This window comes from Grampus griseus (assembly GCF_964374135.1).
Source record: "Grampus griseus genome assembly, chromosome: 8".
Taxonomy (NCBI): domain Eukaryota; kingdom Metazoa; phylum Chordata; class Mammalia; order Artiodactyla; family Delphinidae; genus Grampus; species Grampus griseus.
This window is the reverse complement of record NC_139002.1, coordinates 12,518,211-12,544,448: the sequence shown is the minus strand read 5'-3', so window position 1 is coordinate 12,544,448 and position 26,238 is coordinate 12,518,211. Positions and strand designations below refer to the sequence as shown.

The 26,238-nt window shown below is 39.1% G+C and overlaps 1 protein-coding gene across 1 annotated transcript in view; it reads left to right on the top strand.

The window, feature by feature from the left end:
- Positions 1-394: 394 nt before the first annotated feature.
- Positions 395-26,238, top strand: part of TBCEL (tubulin folding cofactor E like) — a 79,272-nt gene continuing 53,428 nt past the window's right edge. Inside the window, exons 1-3 of the mRNA XM_082661006.1 lie at positions 395-543; positions 21,660-21,809; positions 23,483-23,622. Coding sequence (XP_082517132.1) covers positions 21,677-21,809; positions 23,483-23,622 — 273 coding nt within the window. The 5' untranslated portion in view covers positions 395-543; positions 21,660-21,676. The remainder of the gene's footprint in view (positions 544-21,659; positions 21,810-23,482; positions 23,623-26,238) is intronic.

Below are 26,238 nucleotides of genomic sequence, written 5' to 3'. Positions count from 1 at the left end.
TGACAGAATCAGGACAAAATCCTAAGTAAGTCTGGAAGGTTCAACTTAACGCTCCTTTTCTGTAAGACAGCACCCTCGCAGAGGCCCGGGCTCTGCTCTGACCTGCCCCTATTCCACTCTGATTTGACAATTTGTACTCATCCTTTGCACCCAGGGTGTCCCCTCATGACGGGCAAGAGAAAGAGTAGATGAGGTGTGTTTCTAGGGTCGACCAGGCCGGCACAGACATCCCCGTCGCCATGGCAACCCCAGCTCGGTCGGGGAGGACCCGCTCCTCCGGCGCCCCCTCCCATTCACGCAGCGGACGTGACACGTGCGACGGGGTCACGTGTTGTTGTTGGGCCGGGAAAGCTGCTTCCGGGTCAATGCAGGACACTGGGCTCCGGCGGCCGGAGTGGGGGACGAGGTGAAGCGGATCCGGTCTGCAGCCGGCCGGGAGCAGGCCGGAGGCTGAGCGGCGGCCACGGCTGCGGCCGGGAGGGGGGAGGAGAGGCGCAGCCCGAGGAGCCGCCGCAGCAGCTCCCCCGCCTCCCGGGCTGAGGGGTGAGTGGAGCCCGGGCCTGCCGGCTCCGCCGGGTTCTCGAGGCCCGAGGGGCTCCCCTCCGGAGCCGGGGTGCCGTACGAGGAAACAGCGGGAAGAAGTCGGAGCGGGACGAGGCCTGCGTGGGCGAAGGGGAGGATGGGACATCTGCCCGGTCGGAGGGAAGATGGGGTCGGGCCTGGGCTGAGGCGGCGCGGGGAGGGCCTGGGCTGGGAGAGGGAGTCGGGGCCCGGGTTGGAGGAGGGCGTCTGGGGGGAGCCTGTCCGAATTCCTGAGAATCCGGACTAATCACTGTGCCCCGGGGGCGTGGGAGATGAGGAGATGCCCCCTGGCTGGTAGGAGATGGAGACGACTCGGGGGCTGCTGGGGAAATAGGAAACTTGCCTCTGAACCACTGAAGCAAAAAAAAAAAATCAAAAATAAAATAAAGGACGTTTCCCGAGGGAGGTTTGGTGGGGCAAGGAGCGGACTGGCATTCCCAGGCTCTTGGGACTCTAGGCCTGCCCCTTCCGGGGGCTGGTAGAAGGATGCGGTAGTTTAATAAGGACTTTTGGGAGAATCATTTTGCCCCCAAGACAATTAACTGACAGTGAGGCGCTTGGAGTAGGATGGGGCCTGGGAGGAGGGTGCCCCGTCCTGGGATCTGGGAAAGGGGGAGGGTAAGAATCTGTGAGGAGCTTCATTCTTCGCTGAGAATGGGGAGTACAGAGTACAAGGTCCTCTTCTAGGAAGACATACTGGGAATTGGTGAAGCGAGAAGGAGATTTAATACTGTCTTCTCTTGGGGCACAGTGTTCTAGAAGTTGTAGTTCAGGAAAGTTGGTTGGAAGACTAGAACTGTTTATAGTCAGTGGAGGAAGGAGGAGCTCTACTCTGAAGGTTGCTAAGCTACCAGAAGCTTGTAGGCACCGCCTAGGTCTGTTGTTTGGGGAAGTTAGCAGTTCTTTCAGGTCCAGATACAGGTTTAGTTGAGGCATGTCCCCATTCTTTTTATGCTGCCCTGGAGCTCTTAAATTGGTTCCCACAGTCCATCTTGAGCTAAGAGATTATGTGTAGGTTCGGAGGACTAATGAAGACATTCAGCCTTTGAGTCCTGAGGCGTTTGACCTAAATCTCTAGGGTGGGAGCTTTCAAACTTTTTGCTCCATAGTTAGAAGCACATTTTACATCATGATCTAGTACATACCGACAAAAGTTTCACAAAGCAGTATTTACCCTTGTTACTTATGATGCATACTGATCATTTCTATTATATTTCATTCTTTTCCATTAAAAAATGCTGACTAAATCCACTAAATTGTTATGTGGGTCACAAGTTGCAGTTTGGCAGGCACTCTCGCCAAGGCACATTTCTTTGGCTTCAATTAGTGTCTTCATGTATGTTTCTAGAGAGCAAGGATGATTACAAGGAGATGGATGGGAGGTAGAGTGGAGCCCACCTGATGCGACGGACTGCTTCATTTGTTTACATATTTATAAGGGGTAGCAAATTGTACCATAATCTTAACCTTTGATAGCTTAATGTTGCCTGATCATTTGTGAAATTTTTGAAATAAGTGTGTGCTTTAATTTTCTCTGTCCTTTGCTGGGTCTGAGAAATATGAGAGGCCTAGTTCCATATAGTTGATTCATCCCTACAGCATCTTTAAGGTAATTTTATTTTAATCTTACAGTGTTAATACACTAATTTTGCTTTTCTGCTGTTTAAAAAATCTCAAGCTGAAACCCACACTTCCTTACTCCAATAATTAATGTATGGTATACTTTTTCTACATGATTAAAGGTGCAGGTTCATGGCTTTAGTAACTTAATCATAAACTTAAGTATAACTTTGATTCAGTTAACATCTTAATTCACCCCATAAAAATGGCGTTTTCATCTGTTTATAAAATAGGTGAGGTCCTTGTATGAGTAGTATTATAATAAATGTTAATGAGTGTTGGTAAACAAAGTGAGAGGCCTTCATGTGTTGCCGTGTTTAAAGTCCTTTTAAAAGTTGTCACACAGCCTGTTGTTACAGGGCGTTGAGTGTCAAATGATGTTGCCTAACTTCAGTAGGTACATTTATAGGGTGTATTTAAGACCAGTTTAATAGTTTTAGTTTTTGTTGAGGATGCCTTTGTATTATTTGGAACATGGAATTCAAAGGCACAGCCATTAGGAAAGTATTGCCCAAATTAAAGTTTACCAGTGGGACCACATTCTTGATTAGATGCCTTATGAAAGCACTCTTATTATCTTCAAACTTTGTGTGTTATAAAATATATCTTTCTTACCTTTAACTATTGACTATGTCTTGGTTACTGATGAGAGGGGCTGTGCTGGCATGTATCAGCCGTCCTTTAAAAATTACCTTCTAATCAGGTAAATATTTGTTTTAAAATATTTCTCTTTAAAGAATGTTTTAAAAGTTTTCTTTTTGTGGTAGGTGTTTGGGACATTAAGGAAGATTCTCATTAATTTCATTTTTCTGGGAATCACGTGTACCTGTCAATAAACAGTTGTGGAGAATTTACCCTGAGTGATTGTGTGTGCTTTTTTATAGTTTTCATTTCTTCTCTTGAACCTCAGACTCTTTAAGTATTTCCACTTATAGCAGGCTCTTTTCCCTTTCTAATATTTGCTTCCAAACTGCTGTGGGTTTGGAAATTAGACGCTTACCTTTGTTAGAACTTTGCGTAGAATGAGATTATATAGCTCTGAATAATGTTCTTTCATTTATATATATGTTAAATACAATATATATATAAATACTTTTTTTTTAGTGTATCAACTATGTGACATGTATTTTGGCTGCTCAGAGACCTGTTAGCTGACATCTTAGTCGTGGGCTGTGTTTTAAATAAGTGAACTCTGTATATTTTGGGCCTAGTTGGCTGTACAGAAAAAGTTGTAAAGAGTAATACAAAACTGATAGTAATACAGTTTGGACTTAAGGGGTGAAGAAATCATTTAGCTGTGATTGTTGCCTTTGCCCTGCATGCAATTCATTGTTGAGGTACCGTTCTCCCCTTTTTCTTTGCCACTACTGTGTTCTAGCTTTTACCTCTTTGGGATTGGAATGCTAACAGCCTAACTGTTCCCGTTCTCCATCTGCTTGACCTTGCATAGCTTCATCAGAGTACTCTGCCAAAGAATATTGCTGTCATTTATAATTTCCCTCTTCAAAAACCATTAGCGGTTTCCCAGTGCCAGCACTGAATAAAGCCCATAGTGTTTAGTTTGACGTTGAGGGCATTCTACAGCCTCTACTTTTTACTGACATTATTTTTGCATTCCTAAACGCAGATCCTCTGCTCCTGCCAAGCTGTCTACCCGTCGTACCTTCCTTTGTATGTAACATTATTCCTGAGAGTCTGTGGGAAGCATGTTCCCTTTCTTCATGAAATCCTACTCATCTTCATTTCATTACAGATGATCCTTCTTCCTTGAAGTCTCTCTTGCCGTTTTGTTTATATTGCTTTTCCTGTATTGCTTTGTATTTACTGTTTGTGTATCTTGTTCCTGTCTCTTTTAGATTGTAAACTCATGGAGACAGAAGCTCAAATATACTCAGATCTCTAGGACATCTAGCACACGTTTTATCACAGGATAGTTCATGGTGATCAGAATGAACTATGATCAAGTGAATCAGAATTGATTGAACTAATGGTTAAAATTGCGGATCTCTGGAAGTTCTGCCCTAGACTTACTGAATCAGAATCTAGGAATCTGCCCAGGTGCTTCTAATGTACAGTAAAACTTGAGAATTGCTGACCTAGCCGTGATGCTTTAAAATACAGTAGGTACACATACAGTTTTTTTAGCAAATGATGTAAATGAACTGAGCAGTTTCAGTTCAGCATATTGGTTTAATTTGAGGGCTTTGGAGTCAGGCAGCCTAGATTTGAATCTTCTTCCACTCACTAGCCATCTGACTAGCCTCTCTTTGCTTTAGTTTTCCGATGTGTAAAATGGGGTTAATAATAGTACCTTTTATAAAGGTGTTGTGAGAATTGAATGATATCACATAAAAAACAACATACTACAAGGTAAATAGTGAACTCAATAGATATTTTCTGCTTTTGTCATGATGATCATGGTAACAAGGCTCATCAAAGTAATGAAACTTGAGAACAGATTGTGTCGGTCATTGTTAAGCAAATTGCTCGTGTTTTCAAGAATTTAGGCTTAACATTTATTTTCCATTTTAGACATAACAGTTGGTGGACCTATATGGTGTTTAGGTTTAAATTCATAAAAATGTGCTTTGCCTTCTTTAGAAGGATTGGTACCAAATTAACATGTTAGATTTCCCCCCCACCCTTCATCTCCCTGAAGGATAAAGTGCAGACTTGGAAACAGAGGACCTTAGCCTCTTGCCATCTGGTCCTGCAGGCCCATCTTCATCTCCCAGCCCTTCTCCCTCACACTGCACACCAGCCACACTGCATTTCTCACTTTCACTTATTTGTGCCTTTCCCCCTTATTTTTCATCTAGGAATTCCTGTGACCTCTTTTAAGACTCAGGTTTATGTGTGGCTGACCTTCTTGAAGAGAGTCACTCCCTTGGTGTTCTCAAAGTGCTTTGTCCATACTTACGTATTACCCTTGTGTACATTGGTCTTCTTTTTGGAGGGAAAAGGACTTAGTCCTGGCCTATGGTCCCAGTACATTGTATATAATTAGTCTACCTCCGCTAGAAGCAGAAGGTGCCTGGGGGTTATTTGACTCATAAGCTCTCCCATTTTTCTGGACTTTCCTACTCAGTTTTCATAATAATAACTACAATTTATTGACCACTTGCTAGGCCAGGTGCAGCTAGATGCTTTAAACACTTTTTTTTTCATTTAAACTTCACAATGACTCTATGAAATAGCTATTAATAGTTTCATTTTACAAATGAGAGAGCAGGCGTAGAGAGGTAAATAACTTGCTCAAATTTCAGTGCAGATTCATAACTGAACTCAGGTTGAATTAGGAGAGTTAAATAGATGCCACACCTCCATAACTCAGGACTCTGGCTATATGAAACTTTCACTAATCATTCGTTAATGGTCCTTAGGAATGTGATCTATTACTAGTACTGTTGAGAAAAGGCTTCAACTAAAATTCCTCTTAGATTAATGCTTTTCCAGTGATTTGCAAAGTTTCTTTCCATCTGTAATACCTCTCACTGGTTTTCGTGGTTTTCATGTCACTGTCAGAAAATACTACTTCATGTTTATTCAAAGTAAAAATTCACTTTTTTGTTCAGCCGACAGATATTTGTTGCCATGCGCCTGACACTGCTTCGTACCACACCGAACTGGACTGACAGATCCCTGCTTTTGTGGGCCTTTGGTTCTGGGTGGAGTTTATCACTAAATTAATAGATCGGGATAAGTGCTGTCAAGAATGAAAGAGGGTGAGGTGATAAGTGATTGCCGGTGGCAGTGGCGCCATTTTTAATGGGCTGGTTAGAGGCGGCTTCCCTGAGAAGGTAACATTTGTGCTTACATTTATTTGAGGCTCAAATGCTGAGATGAAGCCAGCTAAGCCGAGAGCCAGGAAAAGGGCATTCCTGTAAAAGCCTTAAGAGGGGGAATCAGCTTGGCAGGTTTGAGAAGTAGAAAGCCATGCTGGCTGAAACCTAGTGGGCTAAGAAAAGGGTGGGAGGAGGTAAGTTTAGAGAAGTAAGCACAGAACAGATAAAATGAAGCCCCGAAGGCTATGATAAAGATTTGGATTTTATTCTGAGTGTGAAGGGAAGCTTTTGGACAGTTTAAAGGACATGATTTGACTTAGATTTTGAAAAGATCACTTGGATGATCTTGGAGAATGAATTATATGGTCATGAGTGACGTGGGAGGAAGCTATTGCAACAGTCCTAGCGAGAGGTTGATGGAGGCTTAACCCAGAGTAAAGTAGAGGAAATGGCAAGAATTGGGCAGAATTGGGGTGTTTTAGAGGTTGGTTAATTACGGGGATGTGAGAGGAAGAGAAAAATGTAACTCTGGAGGTGGGGACTTGGTGGAGGAGGAAGCAGGTTTGAGGAGGGAATTAAGAATTCTGCTTTTGCCTCCCGTGTGCCTCTCTCCGACGATACACCCCCACCCTCCAAGGGTACCACAGTTCTGAATTTCGTGTTTATTCTCTGACTTTTCTTTACAATTATCACCTATGTATGTAACGCTAAACAATACGATGATTAATCTTCTATTTTTTTGATTTTGTTTAAGTGGGATTGTGCTGTATATATTCTTGTGATTATTTTATCCATTTAACGGTGTTTTTAAAAGTCATTCACGTTGATTAGGAAGCAATCATAGCAAATGATCAAGTATTATGTGTTGTTGCTGTGGAAACATTTCATTTTATGAATATAATGCAATGTATCCAATTGCCTGTTCTTGCACGTAAGGGCATTTTTTTTGGTCAGGATTTTTGTAATTTCAAACAATACCGTTGCTGTGGACATTCTTGTACTTTTCTCCTGGTGCACATTACAAGTTCCGGTAGAGTTTACACTGAGAAGGAGGATTTCTGGGTCACAGGGAATGTGCATCTTCAGCTTCACTAGACAATGATGAATGGTTTTCCAAGGTATTTGTACTCTCACTAGCAATAGAAGAGTTCCTATTCTTCCACATTTTCTCTAGCACTTGGTATTGTCAGAATTTTTAAGTTTTGCTAATTTATATAAAATGATAGTTTGTTGAGATTTTAATTTCTGTTTCTGAATTATTGAACTTGAACATCTTTTACATATATTTATCAGTCTTTTGAATTTTATCTTCTGTTAAATACTTGTTCATGTCTTTTCCATTTTTCTATTGAGTTGTTTGCCTTTTTCTTATTGGTTTTAGGAGTTCCCCCATGTTAGTTACATGTGTTGCAATTATCTTCCAGTTTTTGGCTTGTCTCTTTCTGTGTTTAAAGTCTTTTGATGATCAAAAGTTTTTCATTTGACTTCTCCTTTATGGTTCCTTTTTGCATTTTGCTTATGAAATATTTCCCTAAATCAAGATCTTAGAGCTCTTTTCCTATTAAAAAAAAATAACTATTTTCTTCTCATAGGAATAAAGTTTGCTTTCCACATTTTAGCTGGATTGAATTTTTCTGTGTTGTGAGATGAGGATTCCCTTTCATTTTTCCCAGATTTATGTTCACTTGTCCTGGGACAGTTCTTGTGTAGTTTAACCTTTTCTTACTGATGTCTATGATGCTTGCAGGTACATTTACATAGACCTGTTTCTGGGCTCTCTTTTCAAGTCCACTGATCTATTTTTTTTCCTCCAGAGTTTTCTTTACAAAGTACAGTTGATTCTTGTTATTCATGGTACTTATGTAAAGTTGCCGTGAACACCGAATTAGTGAATACGGAACCATTGCTCCCAGGGGAAATGTAGGGTTAGGGTCCTGCCAGTCATTGCACACAACATTTTCGTCAAGTGATCAATACCTGACTTTGTTTTTTTTTTTTTTTTTAAACATCTTTATTGGAGTATAATTGCTTTACAATGGTGTGTTAGTTTCTGCTGTATAACAAAGTGAATCAGCTATATGTATACATATATCCCCATATCTCCTCCCTCTTGCATCTCCCTCCCTCCCTCCCTCCCTATCCCACCCCCTAGGTGGACGCAAAGCACTGAGCTGATCTCCTCCCTGTGCTATGCGGCTGCTTCCCACTAGCTAGCTATTTTACATTTGGTAGTGTATATATGTAAAATGATTCTGAAGAACCTAAGGGCAGGACAGGAATAAAGACGCAGATGTGGAGAATGGACTTGAGGACATGGGGAGGGGGAAGGGTAAGCTGGGATGAAGTCAGAGAGTGGCATGGACATATATACACTGACTTTGTTTTATATGTGTTTCTGTTTAAAGACACCTTATTCAGTATATATTGTTGATTCATTAACTTTGGATTCATAGTGAACAGCACTATAGTTAGATAGAATAAATCTCATCTAACACCTATTTTCTCCATAAGGCACATCACAACCTTCCTGTGGTTAGGGACACAGCATCGCACTGAGGGGCCTTTTTCAATAGTAAAATCAACAAAAAGGCACAAAAAAATGAAAAACCTGGCACTGAATAGACCGTGAAAAGGACACTTGTTTACAGTATGAGAGCTGAAACAAGAAGGCAGAGCAACGCCTTGTTCTGTCTCAGCTGGGAATGTACACGTCTGTCAGGTGGCTCAAAGTTTTTCTTACTCTGCAAGTATCTGCAAATGACTGTGAAAACGTTGCAAGTATTGATTTTGGGGTTACAAATTAATTTGAGTAGGTGAATTTGCAAATAAAGAATTTGCTAATAATGAGGCTCAACTGTATTATGAAATCTGGGGAGGCAGTTTTTCAGGAACTTTAGCACTCTCCCTTCCCTCTTATGCTTAGACATATATTTATAACATTTTATTTTAAAATAATGATTTAATGCAGTGAATTTCTCAAATACTAAGTTCTGGTTGACGGGTGCCATTATCTTAATGAAGATAGGTCATTTTTGAGAATATTTTTATTATATTTATAACATGGTATTGTTATTTAGTTATAGGTAAGTGAAAAAAGAATTTTAGGAAAGAATCATGATTCTTAAAATGTTGGAAACAGGTCTAGATTATTAAACCCTTATTATTGTGACTTATATGAGGATCATATTTTCTCATAGGTACTATTAGTAACTTAAGGCATACATTTTACAAAGGCAAGTCCCTTTGGAGATTGTAGTTTAAATGTTAACTCTATTAATCCCTCATCCATTAGTGACATTTTTCCATGTGAACACCAGTAAAGGAATCCAAGAAAAATGTAAGATTGTATACATTATAAATCATATCTCGTACAAAATGCATTTATTGAGACCTGGCTAATTTATCCCTCACTTTTTAAGATCCTTAAGTGAATTGTTGGCATTAATTTGATAACTGTGCTGAGGGAGTAAGAATCAGACATTTTGGACTTGACCTGTATTTATCTTTTTTTTTTTTTTTTTTTTAGTGTAACGTATTTTATTTATTCCCTATTTTTTGAAGTATTTTTATTGTGGTAAAAAATATATAACATGTACCATTTTAACCAATTTTAAATGTACAGATCAGTGGCATTAAGTACAGTCACATTGCTGTACCACCATCACCACTGTCCATCTCGAGAACTTTTTTGTCCCCAAACTGAAACTCTGTACCCATTAATCAATAACTCCCTGTTCCACACTCTCCCCAGCCCCTGGCAACTATCATTCTACTTTCTGTCTCTGTGAATGTGACTACTCTGGATGCCGCATATAAGTGGAATCGCATAGGATTTGTCCTTTTGTGTCTGGCATACTTCACTTAGTGTTATGTCTTCAAGGTTCATCCATGTTGTAGCATGTGTCAGAATTGCCTTTTCAAAGCTGAGTAATATTCCATTGTATGTACATACTACGTTTTGCTTATCCATTCATCTGCCTATGGATATTTGGATTGTTTCCATCCTTTGGCTATTGTGAATAATGCTGCTATGAATATTGGTGTACAAATAGCTATTCAAGTCCCTGCTTTCAGTTCTTTTGGTATATACCTAGAAGTGGGATTTCTGGGTCATATGGTAAATCCACGTTTAATCTTTTGAGGCACTGTCACACTGTTTCCTACAGCAGCTGCTCCATTCTACAGTCTCACCAGCAATGCGCATGTATTCCTCTTTAGTTACTACACTGTGCCTATTGGTCTGAAGTATGGCAGAAATTATTAACTCTTGCATATAAGACATATAGTATAGTATAGATACCAAAGTTATATATTCAGTATTAAGTCTACTGTGGCTGTAGTTTTTGCAGAAGAATTTAGCTTGTGCTCAGAAGCAAGTATTTCTGGCTCTGTTACTGATTCATTGCCCTGCCATGTGATCTCTTACTTTTGGAATCCCCATGGAGAGGTAGACATAATTAGTAATTCAGTGGTGGCTATGATGCATTTTTGTTTGTAACTACTCTGATCTGAGTTTATTAATACACCTGCTTTTCATACTTTATAAAATACATTTGATATGCACAATCAGAAGTGATTAGAAAACTCACTGATTAGCATATTCATTGAGTGCCAATTATGTGCAAAGTTCCAGTCCATGATAGAAAGAAGCATTGTGATATGGTTCTTACCCTCAAGAGCTATACAGTCTAAAGATATTAAACAAACAAAAGAAAATCACAACACTATGCATGAGTTAATAATGGGACAAAAATGAAAAGAATCCATGCCAATATGTGATTGATTAATTGCCCACTGAATATTTTAGGCAATAAATATTTACCATGAGCTCAGCTCAAAGGAAACAGATCATTATGGCAGGAGGTATCTGAAAAGGCTTCATCTCCGAAGTATATTCTGAGTAGGGCCTTGAAGGATGCATAAAATTTAGACAGGTGGAGAAGGGAAGATCTTCTAGTTAAGGAGGAGTGACATTATAAATGTCAGACATTTTACTGCCTGAATCATTAATTGGCATTAATTAGCATAGGCCCAGGACCAAAAAATATTAGATCAAATCTATTTAGCAAAATTTGTAAATAAGTCCCCAGCCCTACTTTAATGCTGCCATGCTCACTGGGTGGTGATGGGAGTAGTAACAGTGGTAGCAGTAGCAGTAGGAGTAATAGTAAGCCAGTATTTACTGAGTGCTCTCCATGTGCCAAGCACTGAATGAAACCTGTTTTACCCATGTTATCTCTTTTCATGCAGCAACCCTATGAGCTAGGGGTTAGGGGCTATCCGTTACCCCTTTTATAAGTGAGGCAGTGGAGACTTAGAAACCAGAGTAACCTCCTTGTAGTCAAATGGAGTGGTGGAGTCAGTCATGATTTACATCCCGGCAGTTTGGTTCTAGAACCAGCACTTATTACCACTAGGCGGTATCACCATAGGGCAGTAATACTACTATAGCACTAAATATGGAAAGGGCTAGTGAATTTTTTTAATAACCTGTAAACTCTGGCAACCTCTCTGCGTGGCTGACGTTTACATTCTGGCACTTCTTCGCTGTGAGCCAGAGTGGTCTGTAAACTCTAGAAGGCTGCAGGGTGATGAACTAGTAGACCGTTCCTAATGAGGCCTTGCTTTAACTTGATAGCCTCTGTAGTTACTCACAAGTAGAGACGATGGGGTAATCTGTTCTATAAACAGCTGAGTTTATAGAACAGATTGACCTTAAACTTGTGTATTCACAGCTGAAAGATAGCATGTGTGTACAATTTTCTCCTGATGAAAACCAATCCATTCAAGAAACTAATATTTACTGCTTTTTGGCAGGAAAGGGAAGTTGAGAATATTTTTCCCCCTTTGGTGACTAGACCAATCAGTACTGCTGCTTAGCTTTGTGGTTCAGCTACCTTGACATGGTTACAAGAGGTATTTTGACTGTAATGATTTTCATAAATTTTAATAAGTTGTATTTCTGTGATTTGTGCATGATGCTACATACTGTTGACATGAATTTTTTTTTTTTTTTTCCTTCAGTGAAGACAGCGGGGCTCAACAGATTAGGGATACAGAAAGTATGACTTAGCACGCTGGTTGGGCCTCGGAAACCCGAGCAAGTCACCTCAGTATCATGTCCTGTAAATAGAGATAAGTGTCAGTTTGGCTGTTTCAGAAGATGGTTGTGGAAAATTACTAGTCTTTCAAATGATTGTTAATCTCAGTTTGGGGACACTCGGCTTTTGGGGAGCATCGATTCAAGAGTAAATGTTTCTACTCCTGAATTTTGAGTAAGTGCAACATAAAAGCCTTGAGATTTTCCCAAATTGAATCTGGGCCACATAGAAAGGTAGGGATGGATGCAGACTTGTTTGTGAAGGGGTTGGGAAGGGGGATTAGGGCGGACTCTCCTTGGAATTTATTGAAGTAAGGGGTGTGGTGAATATTAAAGTTTTTAAGTTGTGATTGCTGAAAGTTGGTGGAAAGTGCTTTTCTGCTTTTCTAAAATGCCTAATTTCATAGGGATATAGACAATTGGTGTAAGCCAACACTTCTGGACAGTTAGAAGCTACAGGAATTAAGAAAGAAGTTCTTAGAAATATTTTCACACAAAAAGGTACTTACATCTAAATAGCAGTATTTTCTTAAATTTTTTTCCTCTCAAATACTTTCTCATCAAAATAATAAAATTCTTGGGCTAGTGCATTTGGATCAGAAATTTTGAGTGCTACGTAGAATAGACTACTAGCGTGAGAATCAGTCCTGTTTGCTAATTTGCAGTTGTGGATGAGAAAACTTTGTCTTTTGTCCAACATCAAATGTGCCTTGTATGCAGTATAGTTCTTTAGTAGAAAATACAGACAGCTGTGGGGCTGTACTCACTGATAACGTAGAGTTACAGTTTTAGATATTTTGGTGCCACTAATATAATGAAATAAAGGATTTGGATTAGATATTTTAATACCTGTGGTACTTTTAAGGAGAAGCATAGTGCTGTGATAAGTGAAGAGGGTAACAGTGCCCTACTAATAGCCCAACTCAAGGACTGACCAGGAGTCTGAATTCACATTTCATTTGGCAATGTTGGATTTAAAAAAAAAAAAAAAATTTTTTTTTTAATTAAAAAAATATCTACCAAGAAAAGTTGATGTGCTACATTATTTCACTTGGATATAGTTTAGTATACAGTTGAGAAGGAGACTGAGAAATAGGGTGGTTCATAGTAGGGTGTGAAATCATGGTGGTGTGGTATGTTATGATAATGGACTTATCAGCTATGCTCAAGTTTTGCACTTGGCGTACTCAGAGTCAATTTGTGAATTAGTAAACTATAATTCTACAGAAGAGTTCTGAAAGGTTATTAGAACTAATTTATTTTCCTTACTTTTCATCCCAAGACGGCATCCACTTAGGTATATTACATAATGCTCAAGGAGGTAACCGAGATAGAATTGCAGGTATATGTACTTTATGATAAGTGAAGGTAGAAGTGCCATACAGAATGAGACTGTCTAGCCTAAGTATGTTGACTTGGACAATGTCTTTAATGTGTTTTTATGGGAGAGATTGCTGTCATTCATGAGTTCAGCTGCAAAAGCTTGTTAATGGAATACTCTACAGACCATAAAAATGATTATAGGGCTTCCCTGGTGGCGCAGTGGTTGAGAGTCCGCCTGCCGATGCAGGGGACGTGGGTTCGTGCCCCAGTCCGGGAAGATCGCACATGCCGCAAAGCGGCTGGGCCCGTGAGCCATGGCCGCTGAGCCTGCGCGTCTGGAGCCTGTGCTCCGCAACGGGAGAGGCCACAACAGTGAGAGGCCCGCGTACCGCAAAAAAAAAAAAAAAAAGATTTTATATGTATATATTTATGGATATAGAAAGTTTTTCATGAGCTGTTTAGTGAAAAGGCAGGTTACAGAGCTCTGTATCTAAAAGTAATTTAATCTTTGTGTAAACATCATGTATCTACATAGTATGGAAAAAATGGTCTGAAAAAATATACACCATAAAGTGCATCCTCAGGCTTTTAATCTACTCTCTAAATCTGTCAACCAGAGCTTCCTGGTATGGCTGTGGCTCTAAATATGCCTCAGATAAGAAAAGCTTTTTGGTGACACTTACTTACATGCTTAGCTTAGCTAATGAAAAGTGAAACTACATCTACATGGGGTGATAGGTTTTTTGCTTATGTTCAGTTGGTAAGTTTTAAAAATTCAGAATGTATATCTCTAGTATTTTTAAAGCAGTTATTTAGAAAAAAGCTTATCAATAGACCCTTTTTTTCTTTATTTTTTAATTTAATTTTTAATTGAAGTATAGTTGATTTACAGTGTTGTGCTAATTTTTGATGTACAGCAAAGTGACTCAGTTATACACATAAATATATTCTTTTTTAATATTCTTTTCCATTATGGTTTAACTCGGGAGATTGGATATAGTTCCCTGTGCTATACAGTAGGACCTTGTTGTTTATCCATCCTAAATTTAATAGTTTGCATCTACTAACCCCAAACTCCCAGTCAGTCACACCCCCGTTGGCAACCACAAGTCAGTTCTCTATGTCCGTAAGTCTGTTTCTGTTTTGCAGATAAGTTCATTTGTGCCATATTTTAGGTTCCACATATAAGTGATATCATACGGTATTTGTCTTTCTCTTTCTGACTTCGCTTAGTGTGATAATCTCTAGCTGCATCCATGTCACTGCAAATGGCATTATTTTGTTCTTTTTTATGGCTGAGTAGTATTCCATTGTCTGTATGCACCACATCTTCTTTATCCATTCCTTTATTTGTTTATTCATTTTTATCTTTCCTGGAGGTAAAAATATGTAAAATACACATATACTTTCCCAGAGTAGTTATGTTTTATTGGGTACACTTTTGCTGAGGATCAGAAAGATTTAGGAAACAAAACAACAAACTAAAGTCCCAGCTACCTAAAATGTCCAAGAATCTGACAGGGTTTAGATATAGTGGAGGTCTTTCACAAAAGGAAGCTTTGCAGGGATGAGGTTAGGAGTCCATAAAGTAAAAGTTAAATGGGCTTTAAAAAAAAAAAAACTTCCAAAAATTGAGAAAGCTAGTAATAGTAAGAGATTCTTTGATGCTATCCAGATTTTCCTCCTTAGCTTTGTTTTTTTTTAAATTTATTTATTTTTGGATTTTATTTTATTTTATTTTTTTATACAGCGGGTTCTTATTAGTTATCTATTTTATACATTTAGTGTATATATGTCAATCCCAATCTCCCAATTCATCCCACCACCACCCCCCTCTCCCTGCACTTTCCCTGCCCTGGGAAAGTTCTCTACATCTGTGTCTCTAATTTCTGCCTTGCAAACCAGTTCATCTGTGCCATTTTTCTAGATTCCACATATATGCATTAATATATGATATTTGTTTTTCTTAGCTTTGTTTTGTTAGTTTTTTGACCTGCTCCATGCCCCTACCCGCCAAACTCAGCCTATAAATTCCTCTTTTGTTCTTTTAAAAAAAGAACAAGATATAACAGCTCTGTCTCTCTCTGAACACTTGGTTTTTCTTCATCAACTGTCCCATCTCTTCTGTTTTCATCTAAGCTTCTCAAAGGCATGGTCTATACTTACTGTCTTCATTTATTTACTTCCTTAACCCCCTAAACTATGGTTTCTACTCCCTTGTCTATACTGAAAATGCTTCTACTAAGGTAAACAAACTCCTACTTGCCCAGTCCTTTAGGGATTTTTAAATTCTCATCATTTTTGACCCCTTGATATTCTACATAAAGGTCGGTCACCCCCATCCTTGCACAATATTCACAAGCAGTCTATCAAAACTTTTCTTACTTTTACCTCTATAGGATAAAGTCAAACCTGAGCAAGGTCAGGCATGAGCTGACCACTGTCCACCTTTCAGTCGAATCTCCTGTCTCCCCTGCTCCCCACAAATATTTTATGTTGTAGCAATACCGCTTAATGTCTCTTGTGCTGGTTTATCTTCTGTTGTTTCCTGTGCCTGGAATGCTCTTCTCCAACCTGTTAACCTAATCTTTGTTATCTTTCAAAATGGCTCAGGATTCACCTCCTACTTCCTTGATCATACTTCCAAAAAGTTAATCGCTTCTTGTGTTTGAATTCACTATTTTCTGGGTGGCTCATTTCAGGTACGCATTACCTCCCTGTGTTTCCCTCTAGGTTTTGGATGCCCCGAGGGCAGCATTTGGATTTTATTCATTCTCACTTTCTTTAGTATTTAGCTTGGCACAAATTCGGTGTCTGGTTCATGTTTGTTGAATGGAATCACACGAGACTGTAAGCTTTGTGAGGGCACACATTTTATGAATAAATGGTCAAATAAGCCTAATTGGAACCACTTGATAAGGTGCAAAAAAGAGAGAAAACTAGATATATTTGTAGTCTCGGTTTTTATTAAACAAGTGGTAAAGAAATTCTTATTCTCAGATTGTCTTGTAAAGGAGATAGGCACCTGAGAAGAGAAAAATGCCTGGAATGAAATGTCATCTGACCAAAGGAACCCTAAGGTGAAATTGTGGAGCCTTTGGCCAAAATGTTTAACCTAAGTTTTATTTTCACATACTTGGTAGCAAAATATTGGCAGGTAGCTTTGAGAATGTGGTTTTCTCTGCCCTTCTCTGATGAATAGATGAGATTGGCTATTTGTATATAAATGGGTCCATGTCAAATGACTGAAAATAATTTTAAGCTACTTGGGAGTGTTTCCCTCCTCTCTATTATTTTTATGCTATGAAAGCTCTTCCTGGGTGTTTAACCTCATCCTACATTAATGCATATTTTGAATTCTTGCAATTTATTTTTTAGAACTCTAAATCAGTTCCCAACTGTTTATTACTCCAGTAACTTGAATCTTGCTGTAGGAAGCCCCATTCTTTTGTTAGTCTCCACAGCAGGAGGCAACTGGGAGGCCTGAAGCTCCCCAGCATCTTTAGGCTATGGCTTTGTAACCTCTGCCTGCTGGGGCCCTTGTGGTTCCAGAGTCACAGTAGTTTGGATACCATTTGGGTAATTTGGATGAACTATTTGGGTAACTTTTATTAACACATTTAACTTGGCTAGCAAAGGAAGCAACATGGCAGATCTGAGGGTGTTCTTCCCACCCCTCTGTGCACTTCATAGTGGAGCTTTTGCTTTGCCCTTGTTAAAGCCATGGTAATGACTATGAGAGTACCACGAATCATTTTCCCTCCTTCTTCTCAGCCCTACCTCTCATTCTGATTGTAGTTTAGTTCTGAGGCTCAGATGTGTTTTGCACTGCTTTCTTTTTCTTTACCAATGCTCGTTTACAAAAGTATTTCCGTTTGGCCACCCATTTTATCTCTCTTTTCTTCCTCAATTCCCAGTTCCTTTAAAAGTTAATATTATATATTTCACATGGTCGAGTTTGGCATTTTTTTCACAGACAGTTGATAATAATGAGGACTTAAAAAATACTTTGACAAATTATTAGGTCATTCCCAGATAAATCACTTAAAAATGTTTTGTATTTTGAAAAGATAATGTATGGAAAAAAAGGGTGATGTATGCACCTGGTGAGTTCAGGCGGTTCAGATGGTTGAACAGTGAGAAGGAAATCTCCTTTTCACCTTATTCCTCATTTCCTCTCTTTGGAGTCAACCACAGGTATTAATTTTACTAATTTCTATTTTATCCTTCTGGAGGTAGTCTATGCATATATAGGCAGATAAACCTATTTTTTATAAGATTTAAAATGCATGTTTTGGGACTCTGGGGTAGTATTTATATTTTTTGGAAGTTGTGAGTGAGGCTGGTAGTATTCACACTTTATGAAGTGTGGTAATTTAACATAAAATTTTTTGGTGAAGTAAATATTGATCTTGCATACCAGCATAAGGCTATATCTTGCATCTCTTCCACTCTTCGTGGCCAGACATGGCCTATTTTCTGTTTCCAATTGCGTTGAGTTTCATACTAATTTTGACCTGACCTTGGGAACAGAAAGTACAAATTGATAGCTATTGAGGTTACTTAGATGACTGGGCTGAGCACCTTATCCTCCAACTTGCACTTTTACCAAGTGCTTTATGAAAGCATATTATAGTCAGGATTTGAGGCACAAAGGAGTTGAGTTTTTCACAGGCACACTCCATGACTTGGTAATGGAACCAAGCAACATCACCCCAGATTCCTGGCTCCCTGGCTTTAAGCACCAATTCAGCACACTTTTACAAATGTATTAGACCTCTGCCAACTGTAGAAGGTAGTCAGATGTTATTTGACACCGGTTCTTGCCAGAAAGTCATAGATTACCCCTCCACCTCCAAAAAAAACCTTTTAAAAGTCTCCAGTTAAAGATCTTCTTCCGTCCTGTATGTCCTCATTTTTCAATCTATTTGGTTTTCAGTTTTCCTTTCCCACCTACTGTTCCTCCTCCAACTGCCCCAACAGATTTTGAGTAGATTTATGTCACTGATCCATTTTGCAATCTTAATGTTCTAATTCGAAACCCATGTATTATTGTGTACACTATCTGCATGCCTGGAATGCTGTTCCAATAGAGTATCCTGGAAAATGACCAATGAGGGTGACTGGCATTGCTTTTAAGTCTTTAGGAAAAAGAAAAGCAGACTATTTGGAAGCATTGTGAAAGCACGGGGCCATAAGGAGTAACTTTTCAGTTCCCATGATTGCTTGCTTACTAACACTTATTTTGACTTGCATATGTTTCTAACCTCACCATCCCTCATATCAATTTTAATAATATAATAGCCAGTTATTTAACCAGCAAAAGCCAGTTTATTTGGGAATAGCCAGAGGATTTGCAATTTGAGATGTGCAAACTGTGGCAGACCACAGGCAAATCCAGAGAACAAGGAAGGGGAACTTGCTTTTATAGGGGAAATGAGGGGAGGGGGAGTGTGTTAAAACCAAACAGTCCATTGGAGGAAGCTGGGAGTCCGAAGTATGGAGGTTGGTTGGGCTGCTGTGGTCTCTGATTGGCTGGGCTGTCATTGAGCAAAGAGTTTTCTTCTTCCCGCTGGATAGTAAAGTAGGCAACACTTTCCTGTCAGAAATGTAGGCCTGCATCTCTTCCCATTTGGAGTAATTAATGTTGTGTGGCAAGGGTGAGGGCTCTGCCTATAGGTCTGTCCAGACTCCAATTTTAGCTGAGGTTTCTTTAGTTCCACACTCAGCTTGTCTATATTTAAATTGTGTAGGGCTTCCCTGCTGGCACAGTGGTTGAGAGTCCGCCTGCTGATGCAGGGGACATGGGTTCGTGTCCCGGTCCGGGAAGATCCCACATGCCGTGGAGCAGCTGGGCCCGTGAGCCATGGCCGCTGAGCCTGCGGGTCCGGAGTCTGCTCTGCAGCAGGAGAGGCCACAACAGTGAGAGGCCCGCGTACCGCAAAAAATAAATAAATAAATAAGTAAATAAATTGTGTATAAGATTATTGCCCTTGGATTGAAGAGGTTGGAGTTTAAGTGATTCTGAAGCTCAGTTAAAAGATGCTGTTTAAACTCGGTGACTCTTATTTTGACACTGACACTTCAGCACCCTCCCACACACTTTTTATTCTTTTGAACTGCCGGTTGGATGGAAGATAGCAGTGTAACTTCTTTGACTTTTTGTTAAACGTTTCTGAAAATTCTGTTGGCATTCTGCTTGAGACAGGTCTTTGATAAGAACTATGATGCCTGTCACTAGTGGCATAGCACCTGCTCTGTGTTGTATGCTGTTGGTGGTGAGTTTACATTGAAAAAGAAGCTTTCCACCTGAAAGTTCCTGGAGTCCTAGATGAACCCACACAGTTCACTTTTGACACAGTGCTGGGATAGAGGACAGCAGCATATACTTACCACTCTGGACAGAAAGAACAAACTCTCTTGTCCTAAACCAGGCTCTGTTCTTAAGCTCCCAAATGATGACCCTGACCGGGGGCAGCCCTATATTTTCAAGGTGACTTGTGATATACTTGTTATGAAATGTATTACGTAGTCTAAACTTTGATAAATTAAGTACGGGTAAAACTTTCGGACAAGTGCTCAATGAGTGTCTACTCTGTGTTCTAGGCATTTGTGAATTGATTTCACGAAGTACAGTACTCGTGGTCCTGGTAGTAATCTAGAAAATGGACCAAGTTTAAAGACCACTTTTATATTTATGCCCTTTTCAAATTCTTGTTACAAACCCAAGAGGAAAATTTTAGCTCATCAATAGTGGGAAAATTGAAGTAGAGAGAGGTTAGCTAACTAGCTTATGTTTCACCCAGCTAGTAAATGACAGAGCCTAAGTTTTCTGTTTATGTGCTTTTTCTACCATACTACAAATTCCTGTTACAAGTAATAACAGGTGTGTGTTTTAGAGCTTTACAAGAGCCCTATAATCTCAATAGTGCACTTGTACATTTTAGAGCTCTGCAGTAACGCTGAACTCCAAGCAGTATAGATATTAATATCTTATTTTACAGAATAAGACGTTTGAGTCCCAGAGAAATACGCTGTCTCGCCTGATGGCACAAAACTATTAAGTGGTAGAACCGGGTGGGACTTAAACCCACTCCTGATCCTGCATCTTCTCTTTCCGCTCAGCATACTGGAGGCTCGTGATTTTAGTTCTCAGCAGCATTTACTGAGCCCTTACCGTGTGTAGTGTACTCTGCCAGATGCTGTGAATCAATACTGAAGAAGTAGACTCGCATAGCACTGCTGCCCTTCATAATGTAATGGTGGAGCTAGGACAATCGCATGAGAAAAATACCTACCATTCAGTATAATTAAACTGTATAAGGAAAAGTAAACCAGTGCAGCATAGTGAAGTAAATATATCACCACCAATGGTAAACAGTTTGGAGTGCTATATGGGTGGTACCAAACAGCCTTTTAGAAGTTTTTTAATGCTCATTCCTGCTGGGTTTTCCTAGGACCAGATACCAGTAGTCATTCTCAGACTCTCCAGCTGTACTTGCTGCTTCTCTATAATCTATAACCGTATTCAGTTCTCTCCTATTTTAAGAGGAAAGATCTTGGCAATTGCCCCCAATCCTGTACTCTCTCCTGTTCCTGCCTACCTTATCAGCCCATCTTCTTCCTCCCCTTCTCACCAAAACTTCTCAAAATGTTGGCTATACACTTCACTCTCTGATCATCCCTTTTACTTTTCCGTCATGGCTTTGCTTCCTCTGCCTGTATCTTAAATATCAGTGTCCCAGAGAGTTCTAGTGCCCTACTGTTCTTATTCATGATATTTCCTGATGAGATCCAAATCTTCGCCGCTAGCTCACTTTTCTCACCCAACTTCAGACTGTTCCCCTGAAACAGATGCCTCAGATTGAACATGTATAAAATAGAATTCATCAATTTCCTCCTTAAAACTAGATCTCTCCATATTTTCTTTTTTCTTAGTTGTGTCATTAGTCACCTAGTCTCCTGTACTAGAAACCTGGGGGTCAGCCTTGACTCCACCTTCCCGTCAGCCCCTATAACTCCTGAAAAGCTTGCTTTCTAAGTTGATCTTAAATCTATTTGTACTACCACTGTACCACTTTGGGCCCTCATCATCTTTCCCCTGTATTTTTGCAGCATCTAACTCTTCTCCCTGCCTGTCTTTTGTGTATGCAGTGCCTAGCTTAGTACCTTATAAATAATTGATTGTCAATAAGTATTTCTTGTATGAGTAAATAAATAAATTTTGATGATTTCTTGGTTTCTTGTAGAATTTTAGGAAAGGAAGATGGATCAACCTAGTGGGAGGAGTTTTATGCAAGTATTATGTGAAAAATATAGTCCTGAAAACTTTCCTTACCGCCGTGGTCCTGGGATGGGAGTCCATGTCCCAGCCACACCTCAGGGCTCTCCTATGAAAGGTAAGAAAGATGGGGCCTAAAACATTTTTTTACTGGAGCTTACTTAGGACATTAAACCAGAATATTGCCTTATTTGCAAATGATTCCCTTTATTTTGAATTATGAGTTGAATAGTCTTTCTCCCTTGCTATGATTTCAGTGTTTTTGAAAACCTGAAAGGATTTATTTTCCTGCAGATTGGCCAAAAGGCATTCTAGTTGCACTCATAGGGTGAGAGCAATATTTGAGTGATAATATTTCAAGGAACTTGGAGGGTGCAGATAGTACAAGCCTGGCCTGTGCCCTCAGTGACCTTACAGCTTATTGGATTACAACATATTCACATTTACAAAAATATATAATAACACAAGGTAGTTTATGTTGAGTCAAATGAATGGCACAGTGATTGGGAAAGAAATTTAGGGAGTTAATTTATAGGATCAAGAAAGGGTTCAAAGCTGTGAGATTTGAACTAACCCTTCAAGAATGTAGAATTTGGTTAGAGAGGAGATAAAGACATTCTAGGAGGGGGATTATTATGTGAGCAAAGATCTACAACTAGAAACGTGCAAGGTGTGTTTTTGGTTTGCATTTTAGCTTGATGTTGTAATTAACTGCTATTGGAAGTAGTTCTTTGTAGTGATGGGAGATGAATATTGAACAGTGTTTTAGTTCCTGTGTCCAAAGGTTACTGAATGTTTATTATTTCTCAATGCAACTATCTTATCAATCCATATAAACTGAAACAGCAGAAAGAAGTGGACTTCTTACTTGCTCATTTTTTCAGGATTCACTCCCATTCTAAGAAAATTGATTTTGTGAAAAGTACTAAGTTGAAAGTTCATATTATTTGAGGCTTCCATTAATGAAATATACTTTTGTGAGCCTTGGCTTTGTACCAAATGGGAAAAGAGTGGTTGAATTCTCATATTTATCCTTTTTATTAGAGATAGGAAGAGTGATTTTATTGACATACTTTTGAACAAGCAATAGTTTGACTGAATTCATTGAATGGTTTAAGACTTTAAAACATTTTCTCTCATTATAATTATATATTTTTAAAAGTCTGATTTTCATAAGGGACAAATTCTACATGGATGTGAAAGGGGAATGATTGATGGACAAGTATGGGAGAAAGATATAGATTTTTAAATGGATCCACGTAAGCGAGGAAGATTCCTTGAGTGATATGAACTTGAAGAACAGAAGTGGTTTAGCAGATAGACTATCTAATGGTTTGAGATAATTTCCAGAGGCAACAAAAGGTGAAAATACAAATCAGACAGAGAGAAAAGAGCTATCCAGAATGATACTTTTGAACTAAATTTAAAAAAGAAAGAATTGAGGCCAATGAGAACACAGTGGTAGCCCTGACATGAGTCACATGGATCTAGTGTCACATGATAAGGTGACAGCATGGATGATGGTTCTGTTGTTGGTAGTTGAGATAAACAATGGTGCCAGGAGGTGAAACCTCCAGGACTTTTTGGGGGTATTGGTCTAGTTCTTCTGATCTCCTGGGCCATATTTGGCTGTCTCCCCTTAGAATTCAGTACCCTTGGATCCCAGCGTATCTTCTATTTTCAAGGTTCTTGTGTAATTTCACACAATTTGATTTTGATTCCTGGTGGCTGAATGTATGTAGACAAGAATTAGGCTGACGTAGAAAGTATTTTGTTTCTCCCATGATTCAGATCGCCTCAACCTCCCAAGTGTACTGGTGTTGAACAGCTGTGGAATAACCTGTGCAGGAGATGAAAAAGAAATTGCTGCCTTCTGTGCTCACGTGTCAGAACTAGATCTTTCTGACAACAAACTCGAAGACTGGCACGAGGTAAAGTTTTTATACTGCTGCATTTTGGTGAATAACTCACTGTATTATTGTTTACGTTATTACGTATGCTGCTGAATTCTGGTTCTCACTCGAGATTCTTCTCTGTATGTCTCAAGAGAAATAACTGACGGCTTCAACTGTTTCTATGGTGATTTTTCAATGAACTTTGTTATTGCTGATTTGTTTTTCATTAATGTGAAAAGCACTGAGGAACTTTATTCCAGGCATCAAGAGGTTAATAAGACCACAGAGGTTTAGATTGCAAACAGTGCATTAAATTCTCTACTGTTTCACTAGTTTACACATCCTGTGCCCATTCTCTGCTACTGCTTCAACATTTATTACTATAAATTGACATAAAAATTACTGGAGCTCGAAACTAAGGTTATAAAAATATTTATTCTTGTTACTGAAATTTATTCCAAATCTTTTAGAACTTTTCCTTCTTTTAAGTCGCACTGGTAATTTGATACAACTGATGCCTTTGACCTCAGAGTAACTCTAAGCCAAGTTGCACAAATAAAAGTATTATGACATTCTCTCTTATTATTATATATAACATTACCTACCTGATTATAGCATGACCTGATAGAAGCTACCCTTAAGAATAAGAGAAAAATAGTTCTTCCTACTTAATTTAGGGTCTTATTTCCTGTTTGGAGTATTGGAAAAGTGTCCTAATGGGTTTTCCTGACTCTGGTTTTACTCTGCTTCCTCTAAGCTAACCTTCTGCAGTGCTACCAGACTCCTTTTAATAAATGAAGTGTGATTATGAAACTCCTGCTTCAAGTCCCTTCACTGCTTTTCACCACCTACAAACTGTGGTCTGAACTCTCTAAGTGTGACCCTCTATCATACGGCCCTTTGCTATTTCTAGAGTTTTATCTCCATCTTTAGCCATGTGCTTTTCTTGCAGCTCATGATAAATGTAGACATGAAAAGCTTCCTTGCTTTTATTCATTCTGAATCTACTGTTCTCTTTCTCCTCTGTCTACCCAGTTGCTTCCTATGTATCTTTCAAGACTTGGCCCAAGTTGCTGTTCCTCTCAAACTTTCCCTGACTCTCAGGCAGAATTAGATTATCCTAACACCTGTATTATGTTGCTATAAAGGGATTCATTACAATGTAGCACAATCATTTGCTTACTTGACAGTTTTTCTACTAGACCATGAGCTTATCCAGGGTTTTGTTTTGTTTTTTATCATCAGCACTGGCATTCTAGGCATTCAAATGTTTGCTGAATGCCTTAATGAATAAATGATTGTATCTTAAGGTTTGATCAGGCCTACTTGTTCTAACTTTTCCTGTGATCTTAAGACATTCACTTAATCCTTTATCATCCATAAGACAGGACTGTTAATAAAATTAATCATCGAGACACTTGGTAGATATTAAATATGATACAGATTCTAAGACAGCTTTCTTGTTTAAGAAAAATCTATCTATAACCCATTTTTCTTTAGCTTTTCTTACATTCGTCTATTTCATAGTCTTGTTTAATCTGGTATCTGTGCTACCAGTTATATTTCCTATTTTTATTAAGATGTTTACCAAAATTCTTTGAGATGCACGTCACTTGATTTCTAAGTCACGTGTTAATATATACAGATTTACTTGGCTGTTCCAAGAAACAATCTCTATTTGTCCATGTAATTATTGATTGAGTTACTTATCCAAACAACTGTTATAGTTCACTGTTCAACAAATTACAATCTGTGCCTTCTGGGTCCTTTGAGATGCTGAATTGACATGCATGCTCTGTCCACATGCACAGATGCAAAGAGAGCGACCTTGTTCATCCTCCTTCTCTACAGTTCCCTCAGGAGTCCTGCTGAGCCTCTGGTGAGATTTCTGACCTGCATGGGTGACAATTCAGACCAGCTCTTACCCTGAGTCATTTCAGCTTCTATGTTCACAGTCCCCTAAATTTATTTCTTTGGGAGTAAAAATTTCATAAAGGTGTTGTGCTTTCTGCTTTGACCTATACTTTGACCACATACATAAGCTTTTGCTAACTGGTAGAAACAGTTTAATAGTGATATAGTTGCTGCCTCAGAAGAACAATGTCAACATGGATCAGAACACAAGTTTACACTAGGTAATTCAGCCTTTTCTCTGCTTAGACAAAGGTCTCCACTGAATATTTTCCAGCTCACATTGACAGATACAGCCAGAGGGTCACATGTTTATTTGTATTCTGTTGGTGCTCAGTTTGTATATTCCTGTAAGTGCCCTATAGTCTGATTTCAGGCAGTTTTCAAATGAATGTTTGTTGCTGCTACCTTTCAGGTTTCCATTTATTTTTGTTTTCATCATTCCTTTGTGTTTTGTCCTTAGCCTTAACTGTAGTTGGTCCCAATCTTCTAGAATATATATCAGAACACAGAGAGATGGGAGAAGTACTGACAACGAAAGAATATTGATTTTTAGGATTGATTATACTCTTTGCCAAGCTGCAAAATGCCTCATAGGTCACAGTTTTAAGACATTACATTGCAACCCATTGCAACCCATATATTTGATTACCCAGAAGATCATTTGTCCCTGGCCATTAACTAAGTTTATTTCAGCCAGTATTTGATATACCAACATGGAACAGAATAATCTAGTTGGTT